This window comes from Staurois parvus, unplaced genomic scaffold, assembly GCF_062004578.1.
Source record: "Staurois parvus isolate SC_StPar_1 unplaced genomic scaffold, SC_StPar_1.0 ptg000432l, whole genome shotgun sequence".
NCBI lineage: Eukaryota > Metazoa > Chordata > Amphibia > Anura > Ranidae > Staurois > Staurois parvus.
This window is the reverse complement of record NW_028318228.1, coordinates 8,061,375-8,078,943: the sequence shown is the minus strand read 5'-3', so window position 1 is coordinate 8,078,943 and position 17,569 is coordinate 8,061,375. Positions and strand designations below refer to the sequence as shown.

The following is a 17,569-nucleotide window of genomic DNA, read 5'->3' as shown; positions in this document are numbered from 1 at the left end:
GGTCTGATGGATTGGGGTAGTGAGTTCCAGAGAATGGGAGAAGCCCTGGAGAAGTCCTGGAGATGGGCATAGGAGGAGGAGACCAGGGAACTGGAGAGTAGGAGGTCTTGTGTGGAGCGGAGAGTGCGTTTTGGGTGGTAGATGGATATTATCCCATAGACAAAGCAGAAGAACAGGTCTGGAGCAGTGTTGTGGGTTCCAGGATGTTTTAACTACTACCCTCCCCCAGTTTAACAATGCTGCTATCCAAGGCTGCTTCTATTGCTCCTTCATCTAAAGTGGAGACACCATAAGGCAGGGAGTGTGTTACTGAACACATCACAGGTGACAATAAAGGAAAAAATGCGTAACAAAACTAATACAGCACCAACATTTAGGGACTGGCAAGCTGCAATATATTATTTTTTGTTTTTGTTTTTTGGGGGGTTCAGATATGCTTAAAATATTCTAAGTTAAGCAGCACACAGTGTCTGCTCAGAATGTAAAAGACAGAGAGGCACAAAATGGAATCTGATGAGCTGGTATGAGTTACTGTACATAAAAATAAAAACTTAACCAATTCATGTCCGGACACTTTCACCCCCTTCCTGTTCAGGCCAATTTTCAGCTTTCAGCGCTGTCACACTTTGAATGACAATTGCGCGGTCATGCAACACTGTACCCATATGAATTTTTTAGCATTTTTTTGAGACAGATAAAACTGTATTTTGGTGGTATTTACTCACCACTGGGATTTTTATTTTTTTTGCTATATACCGTATTTTTCGCCATGAAAGACGCACCTGACCATAAGACGCACCTAGGTTTTAGAGCCAGAAAACAAGGGAAAAAAAATTCTGAACTAATGGACTGCAGACACAGTACAGGAGATGACCAGAGACTGCGGACAGCACAGGGATGACCAGAGACTGCGGACAGCACAGGGATGACCAGAGACTGCGGACAGCACAGGGATGACCAGAGACTGCGGACAGCACAGGGATGACCAGAGACTGCAGACAGTACAGATGACTGCTGACCTTTGGGGAGGTGGGGAGCGGGTACCTGAATTTGACAGGTACCCGCTCTTACTTCCGCAGAGTTTTTTTTTGATCTTACCTGTTCCTCGATCCAGCCACGCGCTGTCTTCCCGGCTTCTGTAATGGTGCTCGGCATGACAGCCGGATGCCCAGTGCGCATGAGCGAGAAGCACTTGCGCTTTGTGATTGGTCCGGCGGCTTCTGGGATCTGTCATGTGTCCCAGGTACCGCCTTACCATTCACAAAAAGCACCGCTTCTTGTGCATGCGCACTTGGCACCCGGCTGTCATGCCAGTGCCCACACTACAGAAGCCGGGAAGACAGCACGCCGCTGGATAGAGGAACAGGTAAGGTCCCTCTGCAGAGCTGAGCGGCCGGCCCGGTATTCTGACACGGCCGCGGTGGAAATACCGCACCGGCCGCTCCATATTCGCCTTATAAGACGCACTGACATTTTCCCCCCAGTTTTGGGGAAGAAGAAGTGCGTCTTATACGGCGAAAAATACGGTAAACGAAAATGTCCCAAAATTTTGCAAATAAATAATCTTTCTTCATAAATCTTGGCCAAAATGTATTTAGTAAAAAAAATAATAACCCAAATTAGTCTATAACCAAAAATAATATTTTTTTTACATTTATATATATTTTTTATATTATTAGTTGTTTTTTTTTTTTTTTTTTAACATACTGTCACCCTAGCAGTACAGTGTACACCTGTTCATGCGATCACTGATTGGCCAATCAGTGATCACATGATCGGGACCTCACACAAAGGTCCCGTACAGCGATCGGTGTTCCGCAGTGTCCAGAAGACACAGCGTGCACCAGATCGCGATGCTGCGCGCTCCCAGGGAGTGCGCACAATCCAAAATGGTGGGAGCTGTTTATGAACGACAACCCGCCCCTGGATTGCCACCGTCCAGCAGTTTATATACAGCGGCCAGACAGGAAGTGGTTAAAGTGGTTGTAAAACCTTACATATACCCAGTGAAGTGACTAACTTCAGTGGTTTCCAGTGTTATTCCTTGGCTATTCAGCATGGTCTCACCTTGAGTCAAAGTATTATGTTACTGTGTAGCACTACCACCTTGAGAGCCGCTGGTTGTGGGTCCCCCTATTTTCCTGTACAGCCAGGCAACACGCCTTTACCACTCTTGCTGCTAAAGTCAGTGAACAGTCCACAAATTTGTTTTTCTTGTTTAATTGAGGGTTATACAACTTGAATGAGGTCTAGGGTATATGGGATGCCCAATAGAACTGAAACAACATGGAGAACAAATGTCCTATGCACAAAAAGCCGAAAGAATTTCACTCCTGGCTTTTGTCTCTTGACAGATCAGCAGTCTTTACTAGGAGCACTCAGTCCCCTTTAATGAACCTCTTTAGACCCCAGATGAATATCTCCTCATTCATCTGGCTGTCCTGAGTATCCCAGGACAAGGGATTCTAAGACACATAAGAATGCTGTCTCAGGGAGAACTAGTTGGGTCTGGCACCTGACTGTCCTCTACCTTTTAGGCCCAGGGGGCATAGAGATACTCACACTGTCCTGTTTCTGTAGCTTTAATAAGTGAAGCTGCTTTCAGGCCTTATGCTGAGCTGGGGGTCTTACCCTGCAGACAGGCTTCCTTCTCTGTAGACTGTAGAACAGTGGAGGTCCCTCTTTCCAGTTCCCAGCCTGTAGCTAGACCCTCCCTCTTCTGGGGCCCCCTTCCAGGCTCCTCACTAGCAGCACTTCCTCACTCCATCTTCCACTCAACTCCCAATACAACAGTGTCCCCATACATCAGGTGCCCTCATCAGTGTCCCCATATATCAGGTGTCCTCATCCATCAGGTGTCCTTATTAGTGTCCCCATCCATCAGTGTCCCCATAAAACAGTGTACCCATACATCACGTGTCCTCATCAGTGTTCCCATACATCAGGTGTCCCCATCCATCACTGTCCACATCAGTGTCCCCATACATGAGATGTGCCCATCAGTGTCCCCGTTCATCAGGTATCCCAATGCAACAGTGTCTCCATACATCAGGTGTCCTCATCCTTCACTGTCCTCATAAATCAAGTGTCCCCATCCACCAGTGTCCCAATACATCAGCGTCCCCATACTTCAGGTGTCCCCATTAGTGTCCTCATACATCAGGCGTCCCCATACATCAGAGTCCCCATACTTTAGATGTCCCCATTCATCAAGTGTCTCCATCAGTGTACTCATACATTAGTGTCCCCATTCATCAGTGTCTCTATTTTCATTGTCCCCATCCATCAGATGTCTCCATCAGTGTCCTCATACATCAGGTGTCCCCATTCATCAGTGTCCTCATACATCAGGTGTACCCATACAACAGTGTCCCCAAACATCAGGTGTCCTCATCAGTGTTACCATCCATCAGTGTCTCCATAAATCAGGTGTCCCCATACAACAGTGTACCCATACATCAGGTGTCCTCATCAGTGTTTCCAAACATCAGGTGTCCCCATCCATCACTGCCCATCACTGTCCCCATCAGTGTCCCCATACATCAGGTATCCCAATACAACAGTGTCTTCATACATCAGGTGTCCTCATCAGTGTCCCCATACATTAGGTGTCCTCATCCATCAGGTGTCCCCATCCATCAGTGTCCCCATACATCAGCGTCCCCATACATCAGGTGTCCCCATACATCAGGTGTCTCAATCAGTGTCCTCAAACACCAGGTGTTCCCATACTTTAGTTGTCCCCATCCATCAAATGTCTCCATCAGTGTCCTCATATATCAGTGTCCCCATTCATAAGTGTCCCCATACATCAGGTGTCCCCATACCTCAGTGTCTCCATACTTTAGTTGTCCCCATCCATCAGATGTCTCCATCAGTGTCCTCATACATCAGGCGTCCCCATTCAGTGTCTCCATCCATCAGTGTCCCCATACATCAGCTGTCCTCATCAGTGTCCCCATACATCAGCTGTCCCCATACAACAGTAGTTCCCGTCACTGTCCCCATTCATCAGTGTCCCCATATATTCGGTGTCCACATCAGAGCCCTCATACATCAGGTGTCCTCATACATCAGGTGTCCCCATCCATAAGTGTCCACCATACATCAATGTCCCCATAAATCAGGTGTCCCCATAAATCAGTGTCCCCATACATCAGTGTTCCCATCAGGTGCCCCCATCCCTCTAACCCCTTGTATTCACAGATGCTGTTCCCATCTGCAATCCAGGCAAGTTCTCCTTCCTCTCCCATGCAGAGACTGTGAGTTCTCATTTCTGCCATCTGCTGGAGGGAGGAATCATTTCTCCTGCAGAAGCCAGCCACTGCTGCTGTCATAGTGGAGAAGCATGAGAGGTCCTGTAGTTCCACTACTGCAGGCAGCCTAATTTAGCAGGGAGGGGAGGTGAGGAATAACCTGGGGGGGCAATTGCCCCCCTGTAGCAACACCACTGCCAGCACCCTTTGAATCCCTCCTGGAACCCATCTGCATGGAGTTTGTATGATCCCTCTGTGTCTGTGTAGTTGTCCTCCAGGTGTTCTTGTTTGCTTTTACAATTAAAAAATGTATTAGCATCCTCCATGCCCTGAATATGTGTACAGTATGAGTAGGGAGGGGGCATTGTGAGCTCAGAAAGGGTCTGATGTGTATGGGTCACTGTAACATGTGAAGCACTGCGTAATATGACAGTTCTATGTAAAAGTCAAAAGTAAATTATTAATGACATTTTATAGTAAAGAAGGAGAGCTGAAACAACAGTAGCTAGTAAAATAAAAGAATAAATACATTTTTAAATATCTATGTGTAAAGGCGCACATTAATAATCAAGTAACTTCAAGTCCTTAAATAAGCTGTTTTATTTTGGAAATGCTGAGAAAAGACAGAAGTTGACATTCTTTGCATTGTTTTCTTTGTCTATAGACTTCTAGAGGAGCTGTTTTTTTAGCACTTGTATAAGTATGCTTCTTTTATCAGTGCACTTCCTGCTTATCTAGTCATTTGTCAATGTACAACTCAACACTGTGCGCCTTTCTTAGTAAGGTCGCTGAGCAGAGGGAAACAGAAACGACCGCTGCGAATCATTATGGAGAAAAGGCTATCAAATAAACACGGAACCAACACTACAATGAAGAATGTCGTCTCACCTACAATATATATATATATATATATATATATATATATATATATATATATATATACTGCCCAAAAAATTAAAGGAACACTTTACAGAGTATAGCATCAAGTCAGTTAAACTCCTGGGATATTGATCTGGTCAGTTAAGTAACAGAGGGGGTTGTTAATCAGTTTCAGCTGCTTTGGTGTTAATGCAATCAACAACAGGTGCACTAGATAGGCAACAACGAGATGATCCCCAAAACAGGAATGGTTTTACAGATGGAGGCCACTGACAGTTTTTATCCTACTCATCTTTTCCGACTGTTTTTCAATAGGTTTGCATTCGGCTATGGTCAGTGTCACTACTGGTAGCATGAGGCGATACCTGGACCCTACAGAGGTTTCACAGGCGATACCTGGACCCTACAGAGGTTGCACAGACGATACCTGGACCCTACAGAGGTTGCACAGGCGATACCTGGACCCTACAGAGGTTGCACAGGCAGTCCAATTCCTCCTGGATGGTACATCAATACGTGTCATTGTCAGAAGGTTTGCTGTGTCTCCCAGCACAGTCTCCAGAGCATGGAGGAGATTCCAGGGGAAAGGCAGTTACTCTAGGAGAGCTGGACAGGGCCGCAGAAGGTCCTTAACCCATCAGCAGGAGGAGGAACTGGATAAGCACGTCCGGAGCCCTACAAAATGACTTCCAGCAGACCATTGTTGCCAATGTCTCTGACCAAACAATTGAAAACAGACTTCATGAGGGTGGCCTGAGGGCCCAACATTCTCTAGTGGGCCCTGTTCTCACTGCCTGACACCATAGATCTCAATTGGCATTTGCCATTGAACACCAGAATTGGTAGGTCCGCCACTGGCACCCTGTGCTTTTCACAGATGAGAGCAGGTTCTCCTTGAGCACATGTGAGAGACGTCAAAGGGTCTGGAGAAGCCATGGAGAACATGCTGTAGGCTGCCTGTAACATGGTTCAGCATGACCGTTTGGTGATGGGTCAGTGATGGTCTTGGGAGGCATATCCATAAAGGGACGCACAGACCTCTGCAGGCTAGACAATGGCACCCTGACTGCCAATAGGTAAACTGGGATGAAATCTTTGGACCCATTATCAGACCCTACACATTACCCAGTCCATATAGATATCCAGCATGATATTTTTCCCCATTGAGATCTGATGTGTTTTCAAAGTGTTCCTTTAATTTTTTTGAGCAGTGTATAAATAAATATACTATATATATATATATATATATATATATATATATACACACTCACCAGCCACTTTATTACTGATCTCCTGGGATTTTCACACACATAAATCTCTAGGGAAATCGAGACTCATCAGACCAAGCAACGTTTTTCCAGTCTTCTATTGTCCAATTTTGCAGAGTCTGTGCGAATTGTAGCCTCCATTTTCTGTTCTTAGCTGACAGGAGTGGCACCCAGTGTGGTCCACACCCAGTGTGGTCTTCTGCTGCTGAAGCCCATCTGCTTCAGGTGTTGTGTGTCCAAAAATGGTATTCTGTATACTTTGGTTGTAACAAGTGGTTATCTGAGTTACTGTTGCCTTTCTATAATCTCAAACCAGTCTGCTCATTGTCCTCTGAACTCTGACATCAACAAGGCATTTTCATCCACACAAATGTCGCTCACTGGATATTTTCTTTTTCAGACCATTCTCTGTAAACCCTAGAGATGGTTGTGCATGAAAATCCCACTAGTTTTTGAAATACTCAGACCAGCCCGTCTGACACCAACAATCATGCCACATTCAAAGTCACATCCACTTTCTTACCCATTCTGATGCTCAGTATAAACTTCAGCATGTCGTCTTCACCACGTCTAGATGCCTAAATGCATTGAGGTGCTGCCGCGTGATTGGCTGATTAGCAATTTGTGTTACCAAGCAATTGATCAGGTGTGTGTAATAAAGTGGCTGGTGAAGAGTGTGTGCGTGTATATATATATATATATATACACAGTACTGTGCAAATGTTTTAGGCAGGTGTGAAGAAATGCTGTAAAGTAAGAATGCTTTCAAAAATATATATTTTAAGTGTTTATTTTTATCAATTTGCAAAATGCAAAGTGAGTGGACAGAAGAAAAATCTAAATCAATTCAATAAGTGGTATTACCACCCTTTGGCTTCAACCAGCATCAATTCTTCTAGGTATACTTGCACACAGTTTTTGAAGGAACTCGGCAGAAAGGCTGTTCCAAACTTCTTGGAGAACTAACCCCAGATCTTCTGTGGATGTAGGCTGCCTCAAATCCTTCTGTCTATTTATGTATGTCAGACAGACTCCATGATGTTGAGATCAGAGCTCTGTGGGTGCCAAACCATTACTTCCAGGATTCCTTGTTCTTCTTTACACTGAAGATAGTTCTTAATGACATTGGCTGTATGTTTGGGGTTGTTGTCCTGCTGCAGAAGAAATTTGGAGCCCATCACATGCCCCACTAATGGTATGGTATGATGGATAGGTATCTACCTGTATTTCTCAGCATTGAGGATACCATTGATCATGCAATTTTGAGGACTGCAGACAAAGTGGTCGGACAAGGAAACAATGCTGCAGATGAAAAATGCATTGTGTTTACTTCCCTTCAAAACTGGAAGATGTCCAGGCATGCCATCAGCACAGAACTGGCAGAAGTATGGCCAGAAGTGGTCTTAATGGAAGAATTGCGGCAAAAAAGCCATACCTCCATCATGAAAACAAGGCTAAGTGACTCAACTATCTATGAAAGTAGGAACTGGGATGCAGAAAAATGGTAGCAGGTAACAGAGAAGCATGGTGGAAGTTCCTTGCAAGTTTGGGGCTGCATTTCTGCAAATGGAGTTGGAGATATGGTCAAAATCAATGGTGTCCTCAATGCTGAGAAATACAGGCTGATACCTATCCATCATACAATACCATCAGGGAGGCATGTGATTGTCCTGCAGCATAGCAATGACCCCAAACATTTAGCCATTGTTATTAAGAAGTATCTTCAGTGTAAAGAAGAACAAGGAGTCCTGGAAGTGATGGTTCGGCCCCCATGGAGTCCTGGAAGTGATGGTTTGGCCCCCACAGCCCTGATCTTAACATCATGGAGTCTGTCTGTGATTACATGAAGAAACAGAAAGATTTGAGGCAGCCTACATCCACAGAAGATCTGGGGTTAGTTCTCCAAGATGTTTGGAACAATCTACCTGCGGAGTTCCTTCAAAAACTGTGAGAAAGTGTACCTAGAAGAATTGAAGTATTGATGCTGTTTTGAAGGCAAAGGGAAGTCACACTAAATATTGCTTTAATAATCTTTTGTTTATTTATTTTTTATTCTCATTTTTTCATTCATATAATTAAACTATTAACGCTTTTATATATATATATATATATATATATATATATATATATAATCATTTTTTTTATTCATCTGAAGGAGGAGAGGAGGGGGGCACACCCTCCTGCTTGCAAGCCTGAGCTAAGGGCTAAGGGCAGATGGATTCCAGGAAGTAACTGCTACTTTGCTACTTGAATCATCTGCCCTTACTCATGATGGTTGTGGCTAGAAATGCTAGGGGAGTGTTTTTCAATGTGATTTCTATACACAATAAAACATGGAGACGAATGGAATGGTGTTGAATATTAAGAATGAAATTAATAGAGAAAATGTTGAGTTTGTGGTGCTCAGATACAGTTTAGTTCCACATTAAAGTGGTATTAGTATATTGCAGAATGTGGTGGCTGCATTTGTTTTCTTTTTTAGGCTTTTTTCCCCTTTTCTTTTTTTTCGCCAAGTTGATAAGTCTGTTATATTTATTATTGTTAGTCAAGAGAGGAGAGAACAGGGAGGTGGTGCCCTCCTGTCAGGGGAGCACTCCTCTATACAGTAGATCACACAGGATCGCTAGATTGGACTATATAGTGTATGATTATCCACCCCCCTACCAATGTTTGCTGCTGCAGGGAGATGAGCAGTCCGTGGATGAGATAGAGGGCAGGTAATCAAGCTGTACAGTCCAATCTAGTGATCCGCTACCATCTGCTGTACCGAGGAGCTGTTCTTACAGGAGAGGGGAGAGCACAGCACAGCTCACACCACCTCTGGGCTCTGTAGTGATCATCTCCCGCCTGTAAGTTTGAGTGGGCGGTGGCGACTTACAGGTGGGGGAATTTTATTGGGAACACAATGCTGGGGGAGTGGGTGGGGGTAACCATAATTTGTGCTTGGGGTAAGAACTTTGTTTAGGTGGGGGGTTGGTTAATGGGAGGGGGGGGATGATATATGGTAGGAGGAGGAATGGTGGCGGAACATTCGCTAGGAGGGGTGATTGGGGGGGATATGTACTAGAAGGAGGAATGTGGGGTGGACATTTGCTAGGAGGGGTGATAGAGGGGGATCTGTACTAGGATGGGGAATTGGGGGGATATTTACTAGAAGAAGGAATGGGGGGATATATACTAAGATGGGGGATTGGGATTATATGTACTAGGAGGAGGAATGGCGGGGATATTTGCTAGGAGGAGGAATAGGTAGAAATATGTGCTAGGAGGAGGAATGGGGGGGTGCACTAGGGGGGAATTGGGGGAGATATGTATTAGGAGGAGGAATGGGGAGTATGTATTAGGAGGGGGGATTGGGGGGGATACTTACTAAGAGGGGGGATATGTACTAGGAGGGGGGATTGGGAGGGGATATGTACTAGGAGGAAGAATGGGGGGATATGTACTAGGGGGGGGGGGCTTGGGAGGAATATGTACTAGGAGGGGGATTGGGGGGTATGTATTAGGCAGGGTATTAAGGGGGGATACGTACAAGGAGGAGGAATGGGGGGCATGTATACTAGAAGGAGGTATTCGAGAGAGATATGTACTAGGAGGAGGAATGGAGGAGTATGTACTAGCAGGGGAGATCGGAGGGGGATATGTGATATTTGTGCTAGGAGGGGGAATTTGAGGGTATTTGGTTGGGGAAGCAGAATTTCTGCTGGGAACTATAATTTGGAGGGGGTTGTGCTAGGAGGAGGAATTTGGGGGGATTTGTGCTGGGGGGAGGGTTATTCTTGAAGGGGGATTTTGGGGATAGGATTAGGATGAGAATTTTTAGTGGAAAGACAATGTGTGCTGGGAGGGGTAATTTTTTGAGGTGGGGTAGATTTGTGCTAGGAGGGGTGAGATTTAAGCTGGGAGGTGGGGTTGAGGGGCAAAGATTTGTGCTGAGAGGGGTGATTGGACTGGAAGGAGGGAACATTTTTACATTGTTCAGTGAGAATTTTGGCTTGCAGAGGAAATTTATCTTTAGGGGGTGAGCATGCTGATCAGAGCTGGGTATTTTTTTGAGAGGGAGGGATTTATGCTGAGACATGATACTCACACATCAGGGGGTGCAGTTTGTCATCCTCTCCCTGAGTGCAAGAGACCTTGCCCTGACACTGTCCACACTGCACACAGGGCACGTAGAGCGACAGATCTTCTCCCCACACAGCATGTAGCTGAGATCAGATTTCCTTACAAACACAGCTTTGATCTGCACACTGTGTACCTGCCTGTTATGCTGCAGTGCTAAAATTCCCTGTTCAGAATGGCAGCTGCAGTAGCCAGCTACACACTGTGCAGATGGTGTCTGTAAAGGAATCCAATCTCAGCTATGTGCTATGTGGGGGGAGGAGATCTTAGTACCCAGGCTGTGTGCAATGCGGTGATGGAGGAAGAGATCTGCTGAGTGCTCTGCCAACAGTGACCCTGCCTGTCCTCTTCTCTGCTGACCTCTGTCTTCTGCCCTGCTGACCTCTGTACACTACCCTCCTGACCCCTGTCCTGTGCCCTGCTGACCTGAAAACCCTTGTTCTCCACCCTGCTGACCCCTGTCATATGCTCTTTGACCCCTGTCCTCTGCCCTGCTGACCCCCTGTACACTGCCCTACTGACTCTTGTACACTCTCTGCTAACCCCCTGCACACTGCCCTGCTGCTTTCTGTCTTCTGCTTTGATAATCCACTATATACTGCCCTACAAACTGCTGACCCTATTCTCTGTCCTGCTGACCCCCTCTACACTGCACAACTGACCTCACATCCTGTGCCCCTTGACATTTTTTACTGCACCCCCATATCAGACTGGCTAGATCTGGCCCTGCTGTGACTTCCACCATCCAATCGTTTGCAAGCAAAACTTTTTGATTTGTTTTTTTTTTTTCTTGCAGGGGATTGAGTATTCTTTGTAAAGTGAAATTGTACCACATTTACTAAGCTTTGTGGACAATTCCCTTGTGAAGTGAGTAATGTATTTTATTTTATTAAACTAACCCTATTGAGTTGACATACAATATTATACAAATATATATTATGAAAATAAATATAGATAAAAATGTAAAAAAAATTCAAACAGAATTGGATACCTACTTGATGGTTTGTGTATTTCTCCTGGTAAACGGGGTAATGATTTTAAAAAGTAACTCTATGGCACCATTTGTACCCAGCATCTCTCCGATAGGGACTGCAAAAAAAAAACAACAAAATGGAAAGAAAAGTGTATATTATTTAAATAAAAATATGGAAATTTAATTACTAAGAGGGATATATTCACTGATCTGTTCTGACATGAAATCCAATATCTGAATACCAGTATCAGATTTTGAAGACTAAAATAAATAACTTGGTCCTGGAAAAAAAATATTTTAAGCAACAAAGAGCATGGATTCATGAAAGACAGAAGTTGTCAAACAAATCTGATTTATTTTTATGACGGGGTGAGCAAAACCTTGGACAGAGGGGTGGCAGTGGACGTGGTATACTTGGATTTTCCAAAACGGTTTGACACAGTTCCCCACACACAGCTAATGTGTAAAGTAAAGTCTACGGGCTTGGAAAAATCTGTATGTAAATGGATAGAAAACTGGCTAAAAGATCATATTCAGAGAGTAGTGGTTAATGATTCATACTCTGAATGGTCTAGGGTTGTCAGTGGTGTACCCCAAGGTTCAGTGTTGGGACCCTTACTTTTTAATATATTTATAAATGATATAGGGTTTGGGATTAAAAATCTGATTTCAGTCATTGCAGATGACACCAAGCTTTGCAGTGGAATAACGTCCTTACAGGATGTCTCCAATTTACAAGCCGACGTCAATGCACTGTGTAATTGGGCAACTATGTGGAAAATGAGGTTTAATGTTGATAAATGTAAGGTTCTGCACTTGGGGGCTAAGAATCTGCATGCATCACACATACTAGGGGGGGGGGGGGTACAACTGGGGGAATCAATGGTGGAGAAGGATCTGGGAGTTCTGGTAGATCACAAGCTTAATAATGGCATGCAATGCCAAGCTGCGGTTTCAGAAACAATCAAAATCCTCTCTTGTATTAAAAGAGGTATAGACTTCAGAGAGAGAGATATCATATTACCCCGGTACAAATCATTAGTAGCACCTCATCTAGAATATGCAATTCAGTTTTGGGCACCAATTGAAAAAAAGAACATTGGAGGCATGGAGGAGCTCAGCTATGAGGAAAGATTAGAGGAACTGAATTTACTCTCTCTTCAGAAGAGGAGATTAAGGGGGGATATGATCTCCATGTATAAATACATCAGTGGTTCATATAGTGAACTCGGCAGGGGCGGACTGACAACTCATGGGGCCCCCGGGCAATAGGGGATCATGGGGCCCCTGTGTCCTTGCCCAAACTCAAAAAAGCCTATGAAAAAGGTACCAGGGGCATCTCATGGGGCCCCCTACTGACCCCGGGCCCTCTGGCAGTGCCCGAGTTTCCAAATGGTCAGTCCGCCCCTGGAACTCGGTGTAGAGCTATTCACCCTGAGGTCATCACAGAGGACAAGGGGGCACTCTTTACGTCTGGAGGAAAATAAATTTAATCTCCAAACACGGAAACACGGAAAGGTTTCTTCACAGTAAGAGCTGTGAAAATGTGGAATAGACTCCCTGAAGAGTTGGTTCTGGCCAGCTCGGTGGATTGGTTTAAAAAAAGCTTTGATTCTTTCCTGGATACACAGAATATAACTGGATACTAACATTTATAGGTAACGTTGATCCAGGGAATACCCGATTGCCTCTCAGGGGATCAGTAAGGAATTTTTTCCCCTGCAGGAGAAAATTGGATCATGTTTTGCTGGTTTTTTTTGCCTTCCTCTGGATCAACTGTGGGTATAGGATTATAACTTTTTCTTTTAACTATGTGCGGATTATCAATCAGAAGGGATAAACCAGCCTAATACATAGTAGAAGTATCTTCTAGGGTTAACAAAATCTGACCTTTTAAAAAAAATGGTACTTCTGATTTTTTGTAATTCAATTTATAGGAAAATAAGGCATACATTCAGTTCAATGACACTTATCATTGAATTTGGAGCTTATACAAATTTCCCAGAATTATGATATTCTATTTTACTATGTGCAGTAAGCTTGCATTAATCACAGCTGTATAATAGCTTTTTTATTATTTGTCTAGAAGGCTCTTGTATTACAGAACAAAAATTAAAAATGTACAGTATTTAAAAGTGAAGTGGGGGAATGAAAAAAACAAAACAAACATACATACTCACCTAGAGCATCAATCTGATGAATACAAGACATTTGTGAGCACGCTGATAAATCAAAGGAACATGCACACTATAATACATTAAATTAAATACAACCGTGCATGATTGCTATCAGAGCTGCTAAATATCATGAAAACATTCATACACCATATGTAAAAATTCATCAATAATCAAATAATAATTGAATACTATTACAGTTCATCTCTAAAACTCATACCAAAAGTGTCCATATGTTCAAGTGTTAAAAAATAATAAAAATATATAAAAAAACAATACTCCACAAAAACTCCACAATCTTCAGTCCATCGTTAAAGTGCCAAGTGCTTAGTACCAACAGTTCTTCTGTTGTTCTTAAATCCACAGCTTGTGTCCTCCACCTTAAAAAATGGGGTACTCACCCACAAATCACAATTGAATAATAAGTTGTTATTAATATTAAATATTCATACATACAGCCCCACTCTTCCATCAAAGGTAAGCTAGCAGACTCTCTCTCCTGCCAGTAAATGACTAAGCATCTCCAGGCATTCAGGTATAATGCTAGTATGTACTTGTCTAAATCAAGAGAATAGCACATAGAGTGCAACATGATGTAAAACTCCTTCACAATGTATTTCAAATACATGTACAGCACACTTACATCTTCCAGTGTTATGCCTGACACTAAGGATTACAGAGCAAACACTCTGTTGGTCTCTGGTTGCGAGCGGACAGGCTCGTGCAATATGACATCACTCCAATGTGTCTCCACCCTACATGTTTCGACATGATGTCATCACCAGGAGTGGCAAGCAATTAGTATCGATCTCATGCTGCAGCTGTCCCAGGGAGGCTCTACTCTGAGAACTGAGCAATCAAAGACCGCTGATTGCTCACTTCACGGATTGGTCTGGGCAAATAGCCAGTCAGTCACCAATCTCTGCTCTGCCTGTCAGGTCCCGCCCAACGGGATCTCTAGTGGTCCACAGCACAGGATTCCCCAGGACGCGGAGTCTCATCCCAGTCTGCCTTTTCACCAGAGCGCCTGATGGTGGGGATGGACTTGGTGCAAGACTGGAACCAGGTCACGCTCCTGGGCACACCCAGCTATGGTAGAGGGGACCCGCTGAGGGTATGTGCCCGGGATGAGCCTGCTGTGAAGGGGCTGACGGGTCCAGGTCCGAGCGGGATGGATGGATGACTGCTAGGAGTGAGCGTGGTCAGACTAGCCGGGTCGGTAACAGTGGGGACAGGTGCGGTACCAAGCAGCAGGCAAAGAGTAGTCAGGTCACATGCTGGGTTCAGTAACAGAGGGTCCAAATAGCAGTAACTACAGGCAGAGGAATGGTCAAGGACTAGCCGGGGGTCAGAGCAGGAGAGGGTCAGCATAAATCAGCACAGGCAGAGTTTGGCAACAAGGAAACGTACTTTACAGGAACACAGGAACAGGAACAAGACCTTGCGGCAATGAGGACATTGCCTGGCCGGTTTAAATAGCGCGCCCTGCACCATCATTGGTGCCAGGCGCGCGCCCGTGTACCTGGGCGATCCGCTCATGCGCAGATTCGCGCGCCGTGGCAAAGACCGGGATCCCTGACACTGCCCCTCCAGCACTGACTGGAGCATCGTACTGGGAAGGGGCAGGAGCGGCTGGCTCAGGCTTTCTTCAGTGTGCTGAGAGGCTATGCTAGATGCTGGTCAGGCATCTGAGCAGATCCCAACTTTATTTAACTTGAGATTCCTGCAGAGCCTGGACCAGCTCTTTGACGTCAGCCTTTAGCCCGCTGTTGGCTGAATCTGGGTCACAGGAGTACAGAACTAAGTACACTCCTGTGAACAACAGGAGAAGAATAGCCAAATGAGTTTTATCCATACTTCTCTTTTAATATGATTGTAAACCCTTATATACAGTGGATATAAAAAGTCTACACACCTCTGTTTCCCTACTATAAATGTTCAGTTGGAAAATATAGTTTATGGCAGGATTCACCGTCTTCCACATACCTTGTTTGCATTAACTGTCCAAAACATACTGTATACCCAGTTAAGTGGCTAGCTTTAAGTGTTACACAGAGATGAAACAAACTCTCCGACATAAATTGTATTTGTTTATCTTCCACCCTCTCTTCTCTACAGCCATTCAAAGTCCAGACTTTACACAGCATTTCTGAACTGTAGAAGGCAGGGGGTGGGGATCTGATGTTACACACTGCAAAGCATAGAGCAGGGAGCTGAGTGTAATCTGAGATCTGATGGAGGGAATGGGCACACTCTCTTCTACACAGTTTCATTGTGTAACATGCACAGCTGTGGCTGTCAATCACCTACTGTGTGCTGGAGGTGGGGCAGGGCCATCTCTTGGGATGGTCTGGTGTCAGCATCGACTGTCAGAAGTGACTTGTGCAGGTAACAGAGGAATGATAGAGGGGACAGAAATCATACTAGGTGCTTTGGATTGAGGCAAGTACACCACTTTGATAAGTATTTTTTACAGTATTTAAATACATGGAGCTTGATATTAAAAGTGGACCTTTACAATCCCCACCCACGTTTTGTAACTCTACTCCTATCCCCCTCTTCTCTAAGAATCTGATATTTTAATTATATATTTTGTAAATACCTTTTTGGGGAATCTTTCCCTCACTTCCTGTGATCCATTAGTTTCAGTGGATGCCAGATGAAAATAAATTGAATAGACCCCAGATGTCTCATTACCAAGAATCTGTATAAAAAAATTCAAACAAAATGCAGTACTATTTGCGTCTATGTATTTTATAATGACGCAAATCACACCACAAAATATTGGTACTTGATATCGGCGAGTACTTGACCAAAAGTATCGGTATTCGTACTCACAGTTCAAAATTGGTGGATCCCTACTAGGTATTGTCCTATAAAAGTAGAAGTGACATCGCCACTGTGCTGTACACTCTGCTGTGCAGAGAGCAGAGCTGTGGGAGGGACCTGTTAGCTCCTCCTACTACAGGCTGCCTGCAGAAAACTACAGGAGGGGCGGAGACAAGACCAGTCACCCTGCTGAAGGAGAGGGAGCTGCAGTGACTGGTCTTTATTGCAGAGAGGTAAAGTCTCAGACTGCATGCCTGCACAGATCTGGATGGTATTCACAAAACACACCAAGATTCCAGGAAGAATACACAGGACTGTTGTATTAAATTTGCTTATCCCAGATTTCAGCTTTAAAAGTGGCACAGAGCACTTTAATTTTTATGTTGTCATCATATGAATTAATTTTCACTGCAAGTTGTTTAATATATTTTTGTAGGTATCTTTGGCGCTGTGTTTATTTTGTTTCATATTACCCGTGAATGTATCTCAGGTGCTTTTTTCTCAGTGTGTATGACTTGTAAATATAATTTTTTTTCTCTGTTTGCTGCTGAGGAATCAGGGAACTGGATGTTCTATGATAATGTTCCTTTCATAGGTGTGAATAGGTCAGAAAAGCTTTTCACTTAATGCTGAGCACGACTGCGCCATTCTATCCATGCAGTATACAAATACACAAGAAAAAGATTTTCTTTAGTCATGATTTTTTTTAAGCAAGTGATGCTTGACTGACAGGATGAATAATATATACACACACTGATCAGCCATAATTATATGACCACTGACAGGTGACGTAAATAACATTGTTTAGAAATGTGCATGCCAAGAAATTTCAGTTTGGCTTCGTATGCATTCATTTATTGAAGAGTTTTGTTTCATCATATTTGTTATTTCGTATCTTCAGCATTCGTTTTGTATATTCGTTGGCCCGGGTGGATTCGAAAAATGTTGCAGTTTTTATTCGAAAGATTGCTGTATATTTCTGGTGGATTCGATATTCATATATCAAAACTGTTCAGTAGGATTCAATATTTTCAAACTCAACAGAATAAATAATGCAAAATTCAGCTT

General features: G+C 44.0%; 1 protein-coding gene across 1 annotated transcript in view; it reads right to left on the bottom strand.

Moving 5' to 3' along the window:
- Positions 1–17,569, bottom strand: part of AGBL1 (AGBL carboxypeptidase 1) — a 924,602-nt gene that overhangs the window by 791,388 nt on the left and 115,645 nt on the right. Inside the window, exon 5 of the mRNA XM_089687659.1 lies at positions 11,521–11,614. Coding sequence (XP_089543785.1) covers positions 11,521–11,614 — 94 coding nt within the window. The remainder of the gene's footprint in view (positions 1–11,520; positions 11,615–17,569) is intronic.